General features: G+C 37.4%; 1 protein-coding gene and 1 pseudogene across 9 annotated transcripts in view; one reads left to right on the forward strand and one right to left on the reverse strand.

The window, feature by feature from the left end:
* ZNF148 (zinc finger protein 148) overlaps nt 1–17,237 on the reverse strand; it is a 155,761-nt gene that overhangs the window by 81,828 nt on the left and 56,696 nt on the right. For all 9 annotated transcript variants that reach the window (XM_054479706.1, XM_054479707.2, XM_054479708.2 and 6 more), the window contains one exon: nt 12,303–12,651. In XM_054479706.1, the coding sequence (XP_054335681.1) occupies nt 12,303–12,635 (333 nt within the window). In that variant the 5' untranslated portion in view covers nt 12,636–12,651. The remainder of the gene's footprint in view (nt 1–12,302; nt 12,652–17,237) is intronic.
* LOC129032482 (deoxyuridine 5'-triphosphate nucleotidohydrolase, mitochondrial-like) lies at nt 9,839–10,332 on the forward strand (annotated as a pseudogene).

Here is a 17,237-nt window from a genome sequence, read left to right on the forward strand (position 1 = left end):
TTCAACAAGAAAAAAGAACGACACATCATGACCACGTGTGACTTATCCCAGGAACGCAAGAGCTGTTTAATATTTGAAAATCAGCACAATTCACCATATTAAGAGAATAATGACAGGATATTCACATGATCATTTCAATCGATGCAGAAGAAGTACTTGATGAAGTTAAATATCCATTCACGTGTTTTTGTTTTGTTTTGTTTTTGTTTTTTTTTGAGATGGAGTCTCACTCTGTCGCCCAGGCTGGAATGCAACGGCGCGATCTTGGCTCACTGCAAGCTCCACCTCCTGCGTTCATGCCATTCTCCTGCCTCAGCCTCCCGAGTAGCTGGGACTACAGGCGCTTGCCACCACGCCCGGCTAATTTTTTGTATTTTTTTAGTTGAGACGGGGTTTCACCCTGTTAGCCAGGATTATCTCGATCTCCTGACCTCATGATCCGCCCACCTCGGCCTCCCAAACCACTCATGTTGTTTAAACAATGTCTCAGCAAACTAGGAAGAACACTTCAACCTAGTAAAAGTAATCTATGAAAAACCTACACCTAATTCTTTTTTTGAAACGGTCTCACTCTGTCACCCAAGCTGGAGTACAATGGTGTGATCTTGGCTCACTGCAACCTCCACCTCCTGGACTCACGTGATCCTCCCAATTCAGCCTCCCAAGTAGCTGAGACTACAGGTGCACGCCACCATGCCCAGATAATTTTTTTTTTTTTTTTTGGCAGAGATGGGGTTTCCCCATGTTGCGGAGGCTGGTCTTGAACTCCTTAACTCAAGCAATCCCTTGCCTGCCTTGGCCCCCTAAAGTACTGAGATTGCAGGCATTAGCCACTGCACCCAGCCCCTAACGTAATTCTTAATGATGAAAGAGTAAATGCAGTCCCCTTAAGATCTGGAACAAAGCAAACATGTCTACTTGCATCGCTTCTATTCATCATTGTTCTGTAGTCCCCAGACAGTGCAGTAAGAAAAAGAAATAAAAGAGATACAGATTGAAAAGTAAGTAAAACATATGGGCAATAAAATAGTGAAGAAACCTAAGGAATCTACAACATAACTACTATAATCAGTAAAGATAACAAAGTCACAGAATACATAGTCAATATAAAAAGAATCAACTGCATTTCTATATTCTAGAAAGTAACAATTAGAATTTGACATTTTAAAACATACCATTTACAATAGCATCCCACCAAAACCATGAAATACTTAAGGATAAAATTAACAAAATGTGCCGAATAACTTTACACTGAAAACTACAGAACAATGATGAAATAAAGAAAACGTAAATAAAAGTAAAGGTATACTACATTCATGGACTGGGAGCCATTATTGTTTAGACGTTGGTTTGTATCAAGTCAATATACAGAATCAATGCAATCTCAATCAGAATCAGTTGGCTTTTCTTAAAAAAAAAAACCTAAAAGGTGGATTCCATACTTTACATGAAAATGCAAAGGACTTAACATAGTCACTACAGTATTGCAAAAGAACAACAAAATTGGAGGACTTACACAATTTGATTTTAAGATTTACTATAAAAGATACAGCAATCAAAACGGTGTGACACTGATTTAAAGACGGACACTAGGTCCATCAATGAAAACCCACAAGAAATAAGACTTAACACAAACACATACCAAGAGAAATGAAAAAAGACTTGTACAACAATTTTCCTAACCACTTTATTCATAATAATTGAAAGTAAGAGACAACACAAGTAACCACAAAAAGGAGAATGAATAAACAAATTTTAAGATATTAATTAAAATGACTAAACATTAATCAATAGGGAAAAAGAATGAACTGTTGATACATTCAACCAACATGGATGAATCCCAAAACATGTTGTGCAAAAGCAGCCAGACACAAGAGTTACACATAACTCCATTTACATGAGATTCTCAAGGACAACGACAACCTATGAAGAAAAAATATCAGAACAACTGTTGTGGAGGAATTGACTGGAAAGAATTACAAAAAAACTTCCCAGGATGACGAAAACATTCAGTATCTTGATGGATTATGGATTATACAAGTTGATGCAGTTGTCAAAACTCTGAACGACGAACTCAGAATCTGAACATTTCACGTTAAACTTTTCCTCAATTAAAAACAGAATGTATGTTTTCACTCAAAAAAAATCTGATTGCCTACTATAACCCAGGTATTGAGAACACAAAATTTAAAGGCAGGATACAGAAAAAAATACCTTAAAATATAATGACAAGACAGTCTTGCAAGCAAAGAAATGCAAAGTTATTATAGTTACCATAATGAAAATCACAAGAAAGAGATATCTTTTAAGGTGAAACGTTAATAACAGTAAATTGCCAAATAAATAATATTATAGACATATACGACATGAACAAAAGTAACAGAAAAAAACCATAGTGGATCTAGGCAACTAAATTAATTTGATATGCTTAAAGCATAAAATGGTGGGGAAAGGGGCTGAACTACAGTTAAAAAAAAAGTTGGATAAGGGACAGGATTATGATGGCTATTTCCGCCCATGCAAAAAAGTACATTTTAGCTGTTTAGTAATGAGAAACCACTGGAGAAGTTTCAGTAAGGGAATGACATGTATACAACTAGTTTGGAAAGATCACTGTAGAAACTATCTGAAAGATACACTGGAGAACGCTCAGGCTACTGTCAGTCCAATAAAAATGTCAGTCTATTGCAATCTATAGACTACCTCATCCAACAAAAACAGAATGCACATTCTTTTCAAGCTGGCACATAACATTTCACCAAGGTGGACAACATTCTGGGCCATAAAATACAATCTAACAAACTTAAGAGAATAGCAATCATACAGTGTCTGCTCTAAGACCACAACAGAATTAAACTAGAACTAATAACAGAATGGTAGCTAGAAAATATCTCAAAATACTTGATGGTAGCTAGAAAATATCTCAAAATACGTGGATATTAAACAACATACTTCTAAACAATAATGGTTCAAAGAATTTTTTTTATTATTTTATTTATTTTTAATTATTATTATTATTATACTTTAGGTTTTATGGTACATGTGCGCAATGTGCAGGTAAGTTACATATGTATACATGTGCCATGCTGGTGTGCTGCACCCACTAACTCGTCACCTAGCATTAGGTATATCTCCCAATGCTATCCCTCCCCCCTCCCCCCACCACACAACAGTCCCCAGAGTGTGATGTTCCCCTTCCTCTGTCCATGTGTTCTCATTGTTCAATTCCCACCTATGAGTGAGAATATGCGGTGTTTGGTTTTTTGTTCTTGCGATAGTTTACTGAGAATGATGATTTCCAATTTCATCCATGTCCCTACAAAGGACATGAACTCATCATTTTTTATGGCTGCATAGTATTCCATGGTGTATATGTGCCACATTTTCTTAATCCAGTCTATCATTGTTGGACATTTGGGTTGGTTCCAAGTCTTTGCTATTGTGAATAATGCCGCAATAAACATACGTGTGCATGTGTCTTTATAGCAGCATGATTTAGTCCTTTGGGTATATACCCAGTAATGGGATGGCTGGGTCGAATGGAATTTCTAGTTCTAGATCCCTGAGGAATCGCCACACTGACTTCCACAATGGTTGAACTAGTTTACAGTCCCACCAACAGTGTAAAAGTGTTCCTATTTCTCCACATCCTCTCCAGCACCTGTTGTTTCCTGACTTTTTAATGACTGCCATCCTAACTGGTGTGAGATGGTATCTCATTGTGGTTTTGATTTGCATTTCTCTGATGGCCAGTGATGGTGAGCATTTTTTCATGTGTTTTTTTGGCTGCATAAATGTCTTCTTTTCAGAAGTGTCTGTTCATGTCCTTTGCCCACTTTTTGATGGGGTTGTTTGTTTTTTTCTTGTAAATTTGTTGGAGTTCATTGTAGATTCTGGATATTAGCCCTTTGTCAGATGAGTAGGTTGCGAAAATTTTCTCCCATTCTGTAGGTTGCGTGTTCACTCTGATGGTAGTTTCTTTTGCTGTGCAGAAGCTCTTTAGTTTAATTAGATCCCATTTATCAATTTTGGCTTTCGTGGCCATTGCTTTTGGTGTTTTAAACATGAAGTCCTTGCCCATGCCTATGTCCTGAATGGTAATGCCTAGGTTGTCTTCTAGGGTTTTTATGGTTTTAGGTCTAACATTTAAGTCTTTAATCCATCTTGAATTGATTTTTGTATAAGGTGTAAGGAAGGGATCCAGTTTCAGCTTTCTACATATGGCTAGCCAGTTTTCCCAGCACCATTTATTAAATAGGGAATCCTTTCCCCATTGCTTGTTTTTCTCAGGTTTGTCAAAGATCAGATAGTTGTAGATATGTGGCATTATTTCTGAGGGCTCTGTTCTGTTCCATTGATCTATATCTCTGTTTTGGTACCAGTACCATGCTGTTTTGGTTACTGTAGCCTTGTAGTATAGTTTGAAGTCAGGTAGTGTGATGCCTCCAGCTTTGTTCTTTTGGCTTAGGATTGACTTGGCGATGCGGGCTCTTTTTTGGTTCCATATGAACTTTAAAGTAGTTTTTTCCAATTCTGTGAAGAAAGTCATTGGTAGCTTGATGGGATGGCATTGAATCTGTAAATTACCTTGGGAAGGATGGCCATTTTCACAATATTGATTCTTCCTACCCATGAGCATGGAATGTTCTTCCATTTGTTTGTATCCTCTTTTATTTCCTTGAGCAGTGGTTTGTAGTTCTCCTTGAAGAGGTCCTTCACATCCCTTGTAAGTTGGATTCCTAGGTATTTTATTCTCTTTGAAGCAATTGTGAATGGGAGTTCACTCATGATTTGGCTCTCTGTTTGTCTGTTATTGATGTATAAGAATGCTTGTGATTTTTGTACATTGATTTTGTATCCTGAGACTTTGCTGAAGTTGCTTATCAGCTTAAGGAGATTTTGGGCTGAGACAATGGGGTTTTCTAGATATACAATCATGTCATCTGCAAACAGGGACAATTTGACTTCCTCTTTTCCTAACTGAATACCCTTTATTTCTTTCTCCTGCCTAACTGCCCTGGCCAGAACTTCCAACACTATGTTGAATAGAAGTGGTGAGAGAGGGCATCCCTGTCTTGTGCCAGTTTTCAAAGGGAATGCTTCCAGTTTTTGCCCATTCAGTATGATATTGGCTGTGGGTGTGTCATGGATAGCTCTTATTATTTTGAGATACGTCCCATCAATACTTAATTTATTGAGAGTTTTTAGCATGAAGGGTTGTTGAATTTTGTCAAAGGCCTTTTCTGCTTCTATTGAGATAATCATGTGGTTTTTGTCTTTGGTTCTGTTTATATGCTGGATTACATTTATTGATTTGCATATATTGAACCAGCCTTGCATCCCAGGGACGAAGCCCACTTGATCATGGTGGATAAGCTTTTTGATGTGCTGCTGGATTCTGTTTGCCAGTATTTTATTGAGGATTTTTGCATCAATGTTCATCAAGGATATTGGTCTAAAATTCTCTTTTTTTCTTGTGTCTCTGCCAGGCTTTGGTATCAGGATGATGCTGGCCTCATAAAATGAGTTAGGGAGGATTCCCTCTTTTTCTATTGATTGGAATAGTTTCAGAAGGAATGGTACCAGTTCCTCCTTGTACCTCTGGTAGAATTCGGCTGTGAACCCGTCTGGTCCTGGACTTTTTTTGGTTGGTAAGCTATTGACTATTGCCACAATTTCAGCTCCTGTTATTGGTCTATTCAGAGATTCAACTTCTTCCTGGTTTAGTCTTGGGAGGGTGTATGTGTTGAGGAATTTATTCATTTCTTCCAGATTTTCTAGTTTATTTGTGTAGAGGTGTTTGTAGTATTCTCTGATGGTAGTTTGTATTTCTGTGGGATCGGTGGTGATATCCCCTTTATCATTTTTTATTGCATCTATTTGATTCTTCTCTCTTTTTTTCTTTATTAATCTTGCTAGCGGTCTATCAATTTTGTTGATCCTTTCAAAACACCAGCTCCTGGATTCATTAATTTTTTGAAGGGTTTTTTGTGTCTCTATTTCCTTCAGTTCTGCTCTGATTTTAGTTATTTCTTGCCTTCTGCTAGCTTTTGAATGTGTTTGCTCTTGCTTTTCTAGTTCTTTTAATTGTGATGTTAGGGTGTCAATTTTGGATCTTTCCTGCTTTCTCTTGTGGGCATTTAGTGCTATAAATTTCCCTCTACACACTGCTTTGAATGTGTCCCAGAGATTCTGGTATGTTGTGTCTTGGTTCTCGTTGGTTTCAAAGAACATCTTTATTTCTGCCTTCATTTCATTATGTACCCAGTAGTCATTCAGGAGCAGGTTGTTCAGTTTCCACGTAGTTGAGCGGTTTTGAGTGAGATTCTTAATCCTGAGTTCTAGTTTGATTGCACTGTGATCTGAGAGATACTTTGTTATAATTTCTGTTCTTTTACATTTATTGAGGAGAGCTTTACCTCCAAGTATGTGGTCAATTTTGGAATAGGTGTGGTGTGGTGCTGAAAAAAATGTATATTCTGTTGATTTGGGGTGCAGAGTTCTGTAGATGTCTATTAGGTCCGCTTGGTGCAGAGCTGAGTTCAATTCCTGGGTATCCTTGTTGACTTTCTGTCTCGTTGATCTGTCTAATGTTGACAGTGGGGTGTTAAAGTCTCCCTTTATTAATGTGTGGGAGTCTAAGTCTCTTTGTAGGTCACTCAGGACTTGCTTTATGAATCTGGGTGCTCCTGTATTGGGTGCATATATATTTAGGATAGTTAGCTCTTCTTGTTGAATTAATCCCTTTACCATTATGTAATGGCCTTCTTTGTCTCTTTTGATCTTTGTTGGTTTAAAGTCTGTTTTATCAGAGACTAGGATTGCAATCCCTGCCTTTTTTTGTTTTCCATTTGCTTGGTAGATCTTCCTCCATCCTTTTATTTTAAGCCTATGTGTGTCTCTGCACGTGAGATGGGTTTCCTGAATACAGCACACTGATGGGTCTTGACTCTTTATCCAATTTGCCAGTCTGTGTCTTTTAATTGGAGCATTTAGTCCATTTACATTTAAAGTTAATATTGTTATGTGTGAATTTGATCCTGTCATTATGATGTTAGCTGGTTATTTTGCTCGTTAGTTGATGCAGTCTCTTCCTAGTCTCGATGGTCTTTACATTTTGGCATGATTTTGCAGTGGCTGGTACCGGTTGTGCCTTTCCATGTTTAGCGCTTCCTTCAGGAGCTCTTTTAGGGCAGGCCTGGTGGTGACAAAATCTCTCAGCATTTGCTTGTCTGTAAAGGATTTTATTTCTCCTTCACTTATGAAGCTTAGTTTGGCTGGATATGAAATTCTGGGTTGAAAATTCTTTTCTTTAAGAACATTGAATATTGGCCCCCACTCTCTTCTGGCTTGTAGGGTTTCTGCCGAGAGATCCGCTGTTAGTCTGATGGGCTTCCCTTTGATGGTAACCCGACCTTTCTCTCTGGCTGCCCTTAACATTTTTTCTTTCATTTCAACTTTGGTGAATCTGACAATTATGTGTCTTGGAGTTGCTCTTCTCGAGGAGTATCTTTGTGGCGTTTTCTGTATTTCTTGAATCTGAATGTTGGCCTGCCTTGCTAGATTGGGGAAGTTCTCCTGGATAATATCCTGCAGAGTGTTTTCCAACTTGGTTCCATTCTCCCCGTCACTTTCAGGTACACCAATCAGATGTAGATTTGGTCTTTTCACATAGTCCCACATTTCTTGGAGGCTTTGCTTGTTTCTTTTTATTCTTTTTTCTCTAAATTTCCCTTCTCACTTCATTTCATTTTCCAGGGCTGATACCCTTTCTTCCATTTGATCGCATCGGCTCCTGAGGCTTCTGCATTCTTCACGTAGTTCTCGAGCCTTGGTTTTCAGCTCCATCAGCTCCTTTAAGCACTTCTCTGTATTGGTTATTCTAGTTATACATTCTTCTAAATTTTTTTCAAAATTTTCAACTTCTTTGCCTTTGGTTTGAATATCCTCCCGTAGCTCAGAGTAATTTGATCGTCTGAAGCCTTCTTCTCTCAGCTCGTCAAAGTCATTCTCCGTCCAGCTTTGTTCCGTTGCTGGTGAGGAACTGTGTTCCTTTGGAGGAAGAGAGGTACTCTGCTTTTTAGAGTTTCCAGTTTTTCTGCTCTGTTTTTTCCCCATCTTTGTGGTTTTATCTACTTTTGGTCTTTGATGATGGTGATGTACAGATGGGTTTTTGGTGTGGATGTCCTTTCTGTTAGTTTTCCTTCTAACAGACAGGACCCTCAGCTGCAGGTCTGTTGGAGTACCTGGCCGGCCGTGTGAGGTGTCAGTCTGCCCCTGCCGGGGGATGCCTCCCAGTTAGGCTGCTCGGGGGTCAGGGGTCAGGGACCCACTTGAGGAGGCAGTCTGCCCGTTCTCAGATCTCCAGCTGCGTGCTGGGAGAACCACTGCTCTCCTCAAAGCTGTCAGACAGGGACATTTAAGTCTGCAGAGGTTACTGCTGTCTTTTTGTTTGCCTGTGCCCTGCCCCCAGAGGTGGAGCCTACAGAGGCAGGCAGGCCTCCTTGAGCTGTGGTGGGCTCCACCCAGTTCAAGTTTCCCGGGGGCTTTGTTTACCTAAGCGAGCCTGGGCAATGGCGTGCGCCCCTCCCCCAGCCTCGCTGCCGACTTGCAGTTTGATCTCAGACTGCTGTGCTAGCAATCAGCGAGACTCCGTGGGCGTAGGACCCTCTAAGCCAGGTGCGGGCTATAATCTCCTGGGGCACCGTTTCCTAAGCCCCTCGGAAAAGCACAGTATTCGGGTGGGAGAGGCCCGATTTTCCAGGTGCCGTCTGTCACCCCTGGAAAGGGAACTCCCTGACCCCTTGCGCTTCCCGAGTGAGGCAATGCCTCGCCCCTGCTTCGGCTGGCGCACGGTGCACTCACCCACTGACCTGCGCCCACTGTCTGGCACTCCCTAGTGAGATGAACACGGTACCTCAGATGGAAATGCAGAAATCACCCGTCTTCTGCGTCGCTCACGCTGGGAGCTGTAGACCGGAGCTGTTCCTATTTGGCCATCTTGGCTCCTCCCCCTTTTTTTTTTTTTTTTTTTTTTTTTTTTTTTAATGACAGAGTTTCACTCTGTCACCCAGGCTGGAGTGCAGTGGCGCAATCTTGGCTCACTGCAACCTCTGCCTCGGGAGTTCAAGTGATTCTCATGCCTCAGCCTCCCACACAGCTGGGATTACAGGTGCATGCCACCATGCCCGGCTAATTTTTGTATTTTTAGTAGAGATGGGGTTTTGTCATGTTGCCCAGGCTTGTCTCAAACTCCTGAGCTCAAGTAATCCGCCCACTTTAGCCTCCCAAAGTGCTGAGATTATAGGCGTGAGCCACCACACCCAGTCCAAAGAAGAAATCTTAACAGAAATTTTAAAATATATTGAACTAAATGAAAATAAAAATACAACTATCAAAATCTATGCAATGTAGCTAAAGCAGTGCTTAGAGGAAAATTTATAGTATGAATGCATATATTAGAAACAAAAAATCTATAATGAATACACTTCTACTTTAGGAAAGTAGAAAAAGAAGAGCAAATTAAATCCGAAACAAGCAGAAAAAAATAATAAAAATTAGAGCAGAAATAAATGAAACTGAAAATAGGAAATAGAGTAAAAAAAAAAAAAATCAAGAAAACCAAAAGCTGTTTCTTTGAAAATATCAATAAAATAAGCAAGCCTGTACCACTGGGCAGGGGAAATGCAGAGTTGTTTGAACGTGAGTTTCAGTTTCAGTTTTGCAAGATGAAAAAGTTCTAGAGATCTGTTGTACAACAATGTCAACATAGTTTGCACTACTAAAATGGACACTTAAAAATTGTTGCTCTCTGCTCTGCTCGCATTCTCACTCTGCCATGCCCTGCTCTGAAGAGACACCCACCATTACCCCCAGCAAACAGGCTGGTTTGCAGAGGAGGGCAGCATGCAGCTCCGTTTTGCCCCATTCTCTGAGCAGGCCACAACCCTGACTCAGGGATCCACACAGGCCACAGGCTATGACCTCAACAGTGCCTATGATGATACAATACCACCTATGGAGAAAGCTCTAGTGAAAATGGACATTCAGATAGCTCTTCCTTCTGGGTGTTACAGAAGAGTAGCTCCATGGTTTGGTTTGGCTGCAAAACACTTTATTGATGTAGGAGCTGGTATCATAGATGAAGATTACTGAGGAAATGTTGGTGCTGTACTGTTTAATTTTGGCAAAGAAAAGTTTAAAGTCAGAAAAAGTGATTGTATTGCACAGCTCATTTGTGAATGAATTTTTAATCCAGAAATAGAAGAAGTTCAAGCTTTGGATGATGCTAAAAGGCATTCAGAAGAGTTAGGTTCTACTAGAAAGAATTAAAATTTATGCCAAGAATAGAAAATGAGAATTCATACCTTTTTCTTAAAGAGTTTTTGCTTAAAGCATTTTGGTAAAACTTCTGTAATCTTAATAGCTTTACCTTCTAAAAATACTGCATTTTCTTATGATCAAGGAAAAGAGTACCTCTGTTCAGATCACACAGAAACTTTGTTTTTCTGCTGATAGTTGTATGTAAATCTGCTTTGTCCTGATATAAGACAAACAGTGTCTTTTTACAATCAAATGTACATCAATTACAGACCCCAAAAAACCTTATATAATTTAACTTAGTAAATGATACACCAAAAAAAGGGAATTAAGACAGTAATTTTTCAAAAATTTTTTTAAATTTAAAGTAATTTTTTTTTAATTACTGTCTTAAGACAAGAAGAAAAGAAAAAAAGAAAACACAAATTACTAATATCAGAAATGAAAGAGAGGACATCACTATAAACCCCTGGACATTAAAAGGACAATAAAACAATACTATGAACTTTGTTCCCACAAATTTGACAACTTTATCAAAATAGACCAATTCCTTGGAAGACACAATCTGTCAAAACTCACACAAGAAGAATTAGATAATGTGAAGAGACCTATATTTATAGGAGAAATCAAATCAACAATAACTTTCCAAAACAGAAAGCACCAGACCCAAAGCAGTTCACCGGTGAATTCTAGCAAACATTTAAGGAAGAAATTACATCAATTCTCTACAATCTCTTCCAGAAGATATAAGCAGAGAGAATACTTGCTAATTTATTCTATGAGACCAGCATTACCCTAATACCAAACACAGACAAAGACATCAAGAAAACTATAGACTAATATTTCTCATGAACACAAATGTAAAAATCCTCAAAATATGATCAAATCAAATCCAACCACATCTAAAAAGAACTATACACCGCAAACAAGCAGGATTTATTCCAGGTATGAAAGTTGCTTCCATATTCAAAAATCAACTAATGTAATCCATTACATCAACAGGCTAAAGAGGAAAAAGTTACTGCAATGGGCTAGGTAAAGCTGGTGAACGTACGTATCAGAGCACAACTACAAGTAGTTACCCACTCATTCACACCATGTGCCAACACCTGGACTACAGTGAAAAGTAAGACAAAACTCCCATCCTTATAGAGTCTACAATCCATCAGAGAAACACCGTACAAGTAAATCACAAGTCCTTATCACAGGGACTCAACCTAGAGTCAAAAGAAGTGACAGGCTGATGATGATGGAGCACTATCTAGAGGTTATAAAACAGGTATGAAGTATGACTGATAATATCTCAAGCAGGATATATTAAAGTTCTGAAGCAAAAGAAAAAGTACATGTTAGATGAACTGAAAGGAACCCAGGTTTGATATAGAAAGAAGAGACAAGAATTTACATGACGGTTGTGGTTTCACTGATTATTGGGTAAAAATAAAGGCAGATGAAGGAAAAACATGGGTGCTTACGAAACATCTTAAATGATGTCTGGGGTAGATAGGAAAGAGTAAAGGGCTGATATACTTTAAAAAGATAAACAGATCAAGCAAGCAGAGGATACAGAGAATAGAGAATAGGAGCATATTAGAAAAATTTAAGAAGGCAAGAATTACAGAATTTGAAGGAAAAACCCTTGAATGTGTGATATTTTTCTAGTTATGTTGAAGATTCAAATGTTTTACTATTTAAGGAGAAACTTAGAAGTTAAATATCTTTTAAAATTAAGCATTTAAAATTTAGTACCAAAATAATCCTGATAGAGAAATATTCTTATCTTGAAAGAAATAAGCTTCTAAAATAATATAATACAACTTAATTTTGCCTTTCAAATATGATTTATGTCAATATTTTAGTATATCTATTCAAGAACACTATTTAGCCCTGAAACATTTTCTGAAATTTCTTCGATGACTTGCAGTATTACTTAACAAAAAATTATGTTTCTAAGTTTAATATATTATAAAGAAATTACTTACAGGGACATTAAGTGCATACTGTAGTCCTTGAGGAAGTCTTTCATGTGTTTCCATCTGCTCTTCATCATTTTTCACTGTCTCCTCATGGACCATGAGTTCATCATGTGATATCATATCCTGTTGTCTCATTTCACTTTCTTGTAACACTTCATCTGCAGCAAGGATCTCCTGGTGAGGCATACTTCGATCTTGAAGTACTGAATCCTGTAGCTCTCCAGACACAGTAGACTGGCCAGACACTCCACCCATTACAACCATTGTCCTGGAAGACTGCATTTCGTCTATGCCGCCACATTTAAGAAACAATCCTTCCAGTTTGTCGTCAATGTTCATGCTTAAGTATAACTGCCTAGAAAGACCAAGTTTGGCAACAAAACATAGTAAATTAGTTTTATACGACTACTTCATTTTAAATTTTCAAATTAAGAATTTGAACATCCAAATACAAAGATTTTATTGATGTACTTTGGAACTGCCTCCAATTTGAAGATTATAATACCAAGATCAGTTTCCAAAGGCTGGCAGAATAAAACACAAATTTTCATTTTGATATAAAGGCATAAAATCCTAACTACTTTATTATTGAAAAATAAGCCTGACATAAAAGCAAATTAGGGAAAAGTATTTGTAACATCAGTCAAGGGATCCATATTCTTTAATATATTAATAATATATTGAAATGTGTTAAAAATAAAAATAGAGATGAATTCAGTAAGGAATAAACTGACAGAACATCATCAAGCAAATCATTTTTAAAAATTTAGAAATAGTCATTAAACATATAAAAAAGGGTCTCAGCAGTAATCCAAGAAATCACCATTAAACAGCACTATCATATTTCATCTACCAAACTGATAATGACTCTTAAAAAATATATCCAATGTTGAAGTATTAAAAAAAGACACTCATCTACTGATAACATGTATTAGATCAACTATTTTCAAAAGCCATTTGGTATCAAATACTATAAAATGTATCAAAAGCTATAAAAATGTACATATTCTTTGAACAAGGAATTCTACATTTTGGAATTTACCTTGATGAAGTAAAAAATGTAAACAAAGGTAGACACAGAAAATCATTACAGTAGTCAATACCATAACGAAAATGTTAAGTATATTTCAGTTTAGTCACTTCTTTCCCAAATTAATCACATAAGTAATGACCAACTTTGATCATAGTTTTCAGCAGTCAAATACCTAAGTTAAATTCCAACACACTACTGAAATCAAAATACTCTTTCCTTTACTAAGGTTATCATTAACAGAGAAAACTTTACTGAAATGAATAGCTCAAAAAAATCTTATAAACAGCAAAATACACAAATTTATAATTCATAACCTGCTAATCTTTCTTCCCTGGTACCAGGTATTATCAGCCTAGAATATATACAGTATATCTGTACAAAACATCTGATTTCACTTTTCAAAATCTTTAAGTAGCAAAGTTAAAATCTAAAGGTCAAAGATTGCTGGGTATGGTAGCTCACGCCTGTAATTCCAACACTCTACGAGGCCGAGGTGGGCGTATCGCTTGAGCCCAGGAGTTTGAGACCAGCTAGGGCAACAAGGCAAAACCCCATCTCTACAAAATAAAAATACAATAATCAGCTGGGCATGGTGGCATGCACCTGTGGTCCCAGCTACTTGGGAGGCTGAGGCAGGAGGATGACTTGAGCCCAGGAGGTCGCGGCTGCAGTGAGCTGTGACTGTACTACTGCACTCCACCTGGGTGACAGAACAAGACCCTGTCTCAAAAATAAACAAATAAAAATAAAGGTCAAAGATGTTACATACATCACCAAATAGCTGCTCTCTTCAAAAATTTCATTTATCACATTTCTTAGAAAACAAAACTAAAACTAAATGAAACAAGTCTCTTAAGGCTAAAATTTGATTATTCTGTCCATTTATTTGGAAATCCTTAAGAATCAATTGGTGAAAAGTATTTGTAACATCAGTCAAAAACTCCATATCCTTAATATATTAAAATACCTTAAAAATAAGAACAGATGAATTCAATAAAGAATAAACTGACAGGAACACTATCAGACAAATCACTAAAGAAAACTTAGAAACAACCATTAAATATATAAAATAACTATATTTTTATGTTTTAAATACATAAAACATTGGCCGGATGCAGTGGCTCACGTCTGTCATCCCAACACTTTGGGAGGCCGAGGCGGGCAGATCAGGTCAGGAGATCGAGACCATCCTGGCCAACATGGTGAAACCCTGTCTCTACTAAAAATACAAAAAAAATTAGCTGGGCATGATGGTGCATGCCTGTAGTCCCAGCTACTCAGGAGGCTGAGGCAGGAAAATCATTTGAATCCAGGAGGCGAAGGGTGCAGTGAGCCGAGATCGAGCCACTGCACTCCAGCCCTCCAGCCTGGCGACAGAACAGGACTCCATCTCAAAAAAAAAAAAAAAAAAAAAAAATTGGAGGGAGTACATATATACATAAGTATATACATTTATGGGGTACATGAGATATTTTGATACAAGCATGCAACGTGAAATAAGCAAATCATGGAGAATGGGGTATCCATCCCCTCAATAATTTACCCTTTGAGTTACAAACAACCCAATTACACTCTTTATTTTTAAATGTACAATCAAGTTGTTATTGACTATAGTCATCCTATTGTGCTATCAAATAGTAGGTCTTATACGTTTTTTTCTATTTTTTTGTGTGTGCCCATTAACCATCCCCACCTTCCCCTTCTCAGCCTCTAGTAACTATCCCCTTTTACTCTCTATATCCATGAGCTCAATTGTTTTGATTTTTAGATCCCACAACTAAGTGAGAACATGCATTTGTTTTTCTGTGCCTGGCTTATTTCATTTAACATAATGATCTCCAGTTTCACCCACGTTGTTGCAAATGACTGGATCTCATTTTTTTTATGGCTGAATACTACTCCATTGTGTATATGTACATTTTCTTTATCCACTCATCTGTTCACAGACACTTAGGTGGCTTCCAAGTCTTAGCTACTGTAAACAGTGCTGCAAAAAACACAGGAGTGCAAATATCTTTTAATATACTGATTTCCTTTTTGGGGGAAATATACCCAGCAGTGTGATTGCTAGATTGTATGCTAGCTCAATTTTTAGTTTTTTGAGGAACCACCAAACTTTACTCCATAGTGGTTGTACTAATTTAGATTCCCACCAACAGCACAGAAGGGTTCCCTTTTCTCCACATCCTCACCAGCATTGGTAACTGCCTGTCTTTTGGATATAAGCCATTTTAACTAGAGTGAGATGACATCTCATTGCAGTTTTGATCTCCATTTCTCTGATGATCAATGATGTTGAGCACCTTTTCATAAGCCTGTCTGCCATTTATATGTCTTCTTTCGAGAAATGTCTACTGAAATCTTTTGCCCATTTTTTGATTGAATTATTAGATTTTTTTTTCCTATAGAGTTGTTTGAGCTCCTTATATATTCTGGTTATTAATCCCTTGTCAGATGGGTAGTTTGCAAATATTTTTCCCCCATTCTGTGGGTTGTCTCTTCACTTTGTTGACTGTATCCTTTCCTGTGCAGAAGATTTTTAACTTGATGTGATTTTTTTTTAAACTAATCTTATGCCTAGCATCAAGCCAAAACAATAAGTATTGAGGAAGTAGTAGTACTCTGGGGACAGATAATATTTTGGAAAAAAGGCATAAAGTGCTAGAGTGACAGACTTGGAACAGGAAGAGAGCACACCTTGATACAGAAGTAGTAAACTGAAGACAAAGTGAAAATACTCCAAATGAAAAACAAATGACCTCTTCAAAAATCTTCCTGAAAACCAATCACATGCAAAGAAAAAGAAATCTCTCTTCCTTTTTACTTAAGTTCCTTATTCCTATGGCCCCAAATTAAGGCATATATTTGGAGTTAAACTGTCTGGCCTGGAAACTGTTTTTGAAATACCCTGAAATTTCCCCAAAATACCAGAAAGTACTAAGATATCAAAACAGACTCCAATATCAATGGACACAAGGTTTTAAATAAGACAAAGTTTTAAAATGAGCTTTGGAAATATCTATCAAAATGAAAACTGTATGTACTCTTGATCCAGCAATCTCACTGCTAGGGATATATAGTATACAACCTTATGGGTTTATTCATAGACATTCACCTAAGAAGTAAGTATAAGGATGTTTGCTACAACCCTTCAATGGGAAAAGACTGGAAACAAATTTAAGCATCCATAGACAGGGGACTTGTTACATTAATTATGACTCAACCATACAATGGAACACATGCAGCCATTAAAGGGAATAATGTTAGCTTTATGTGCTGGTTCTCCAAGATATATTAAGTGAAAAAAAATCAAGGAGAACTATGTAGATAGTAAGATCTTTTATATATATATGTAGAGAGAGAGAGAGAGAGAGAGAGACAGAGACAGAGAGACAGAGAGAGAGAGAAATACATATACATATATATATATATATATATATATTTTTTTTTTTTTCCTGGTAAGAAACTTAACTGGAATTTGGAAAATGAAATAAGAAAGGATCTTCATGAAGAAGACTAATTTTGACTTTTTATTATTCCTTTTTCATGTACCAACATCTTTTCTTTAATGTTACGGCAAGCTAACAGGGTATGAGTAACAGAACTGACTCTAGGTCTTGTTTTTCTTCTTTATTTTAAAACAAAGACTTAGTGTTATTTTAAAATATGTTTCAAAGACAAAGTGAGTCACACCTCTATCATATGTCTCAACCTGTCTCTGGCCAGGAAATTTTACCAGGCCCATGGAAAAAGGGAATAGGACAAAGCTACACTTAATAGTGAAAGATAAAGTACAAAAAAATACATTTTTATTGTCCTTGCACCTCCCTTCTATGCCATTATGGTTTTAACCTTTCCCACTTAAACTTTTAAGTGGTCTCAGTCAAAGCTCTCATGTGCCTCACTGC

The sequence above is a fragment of the Pongo pygmaeus genome, chromosome 2, assembly GCF_028885625.2.
Source record: "Pongo pygmaeus isolate AG05252 chromosome 2, NHGRI_mPonPyg2-v2.0_pri, whole genome shotgun sequence".
Taxonomy (NCBI): Eukaryota; Metazoa; Chordata; class Mammalia; order Primates; family Hominidae; genus Pongo; species Pongo pygmaeus.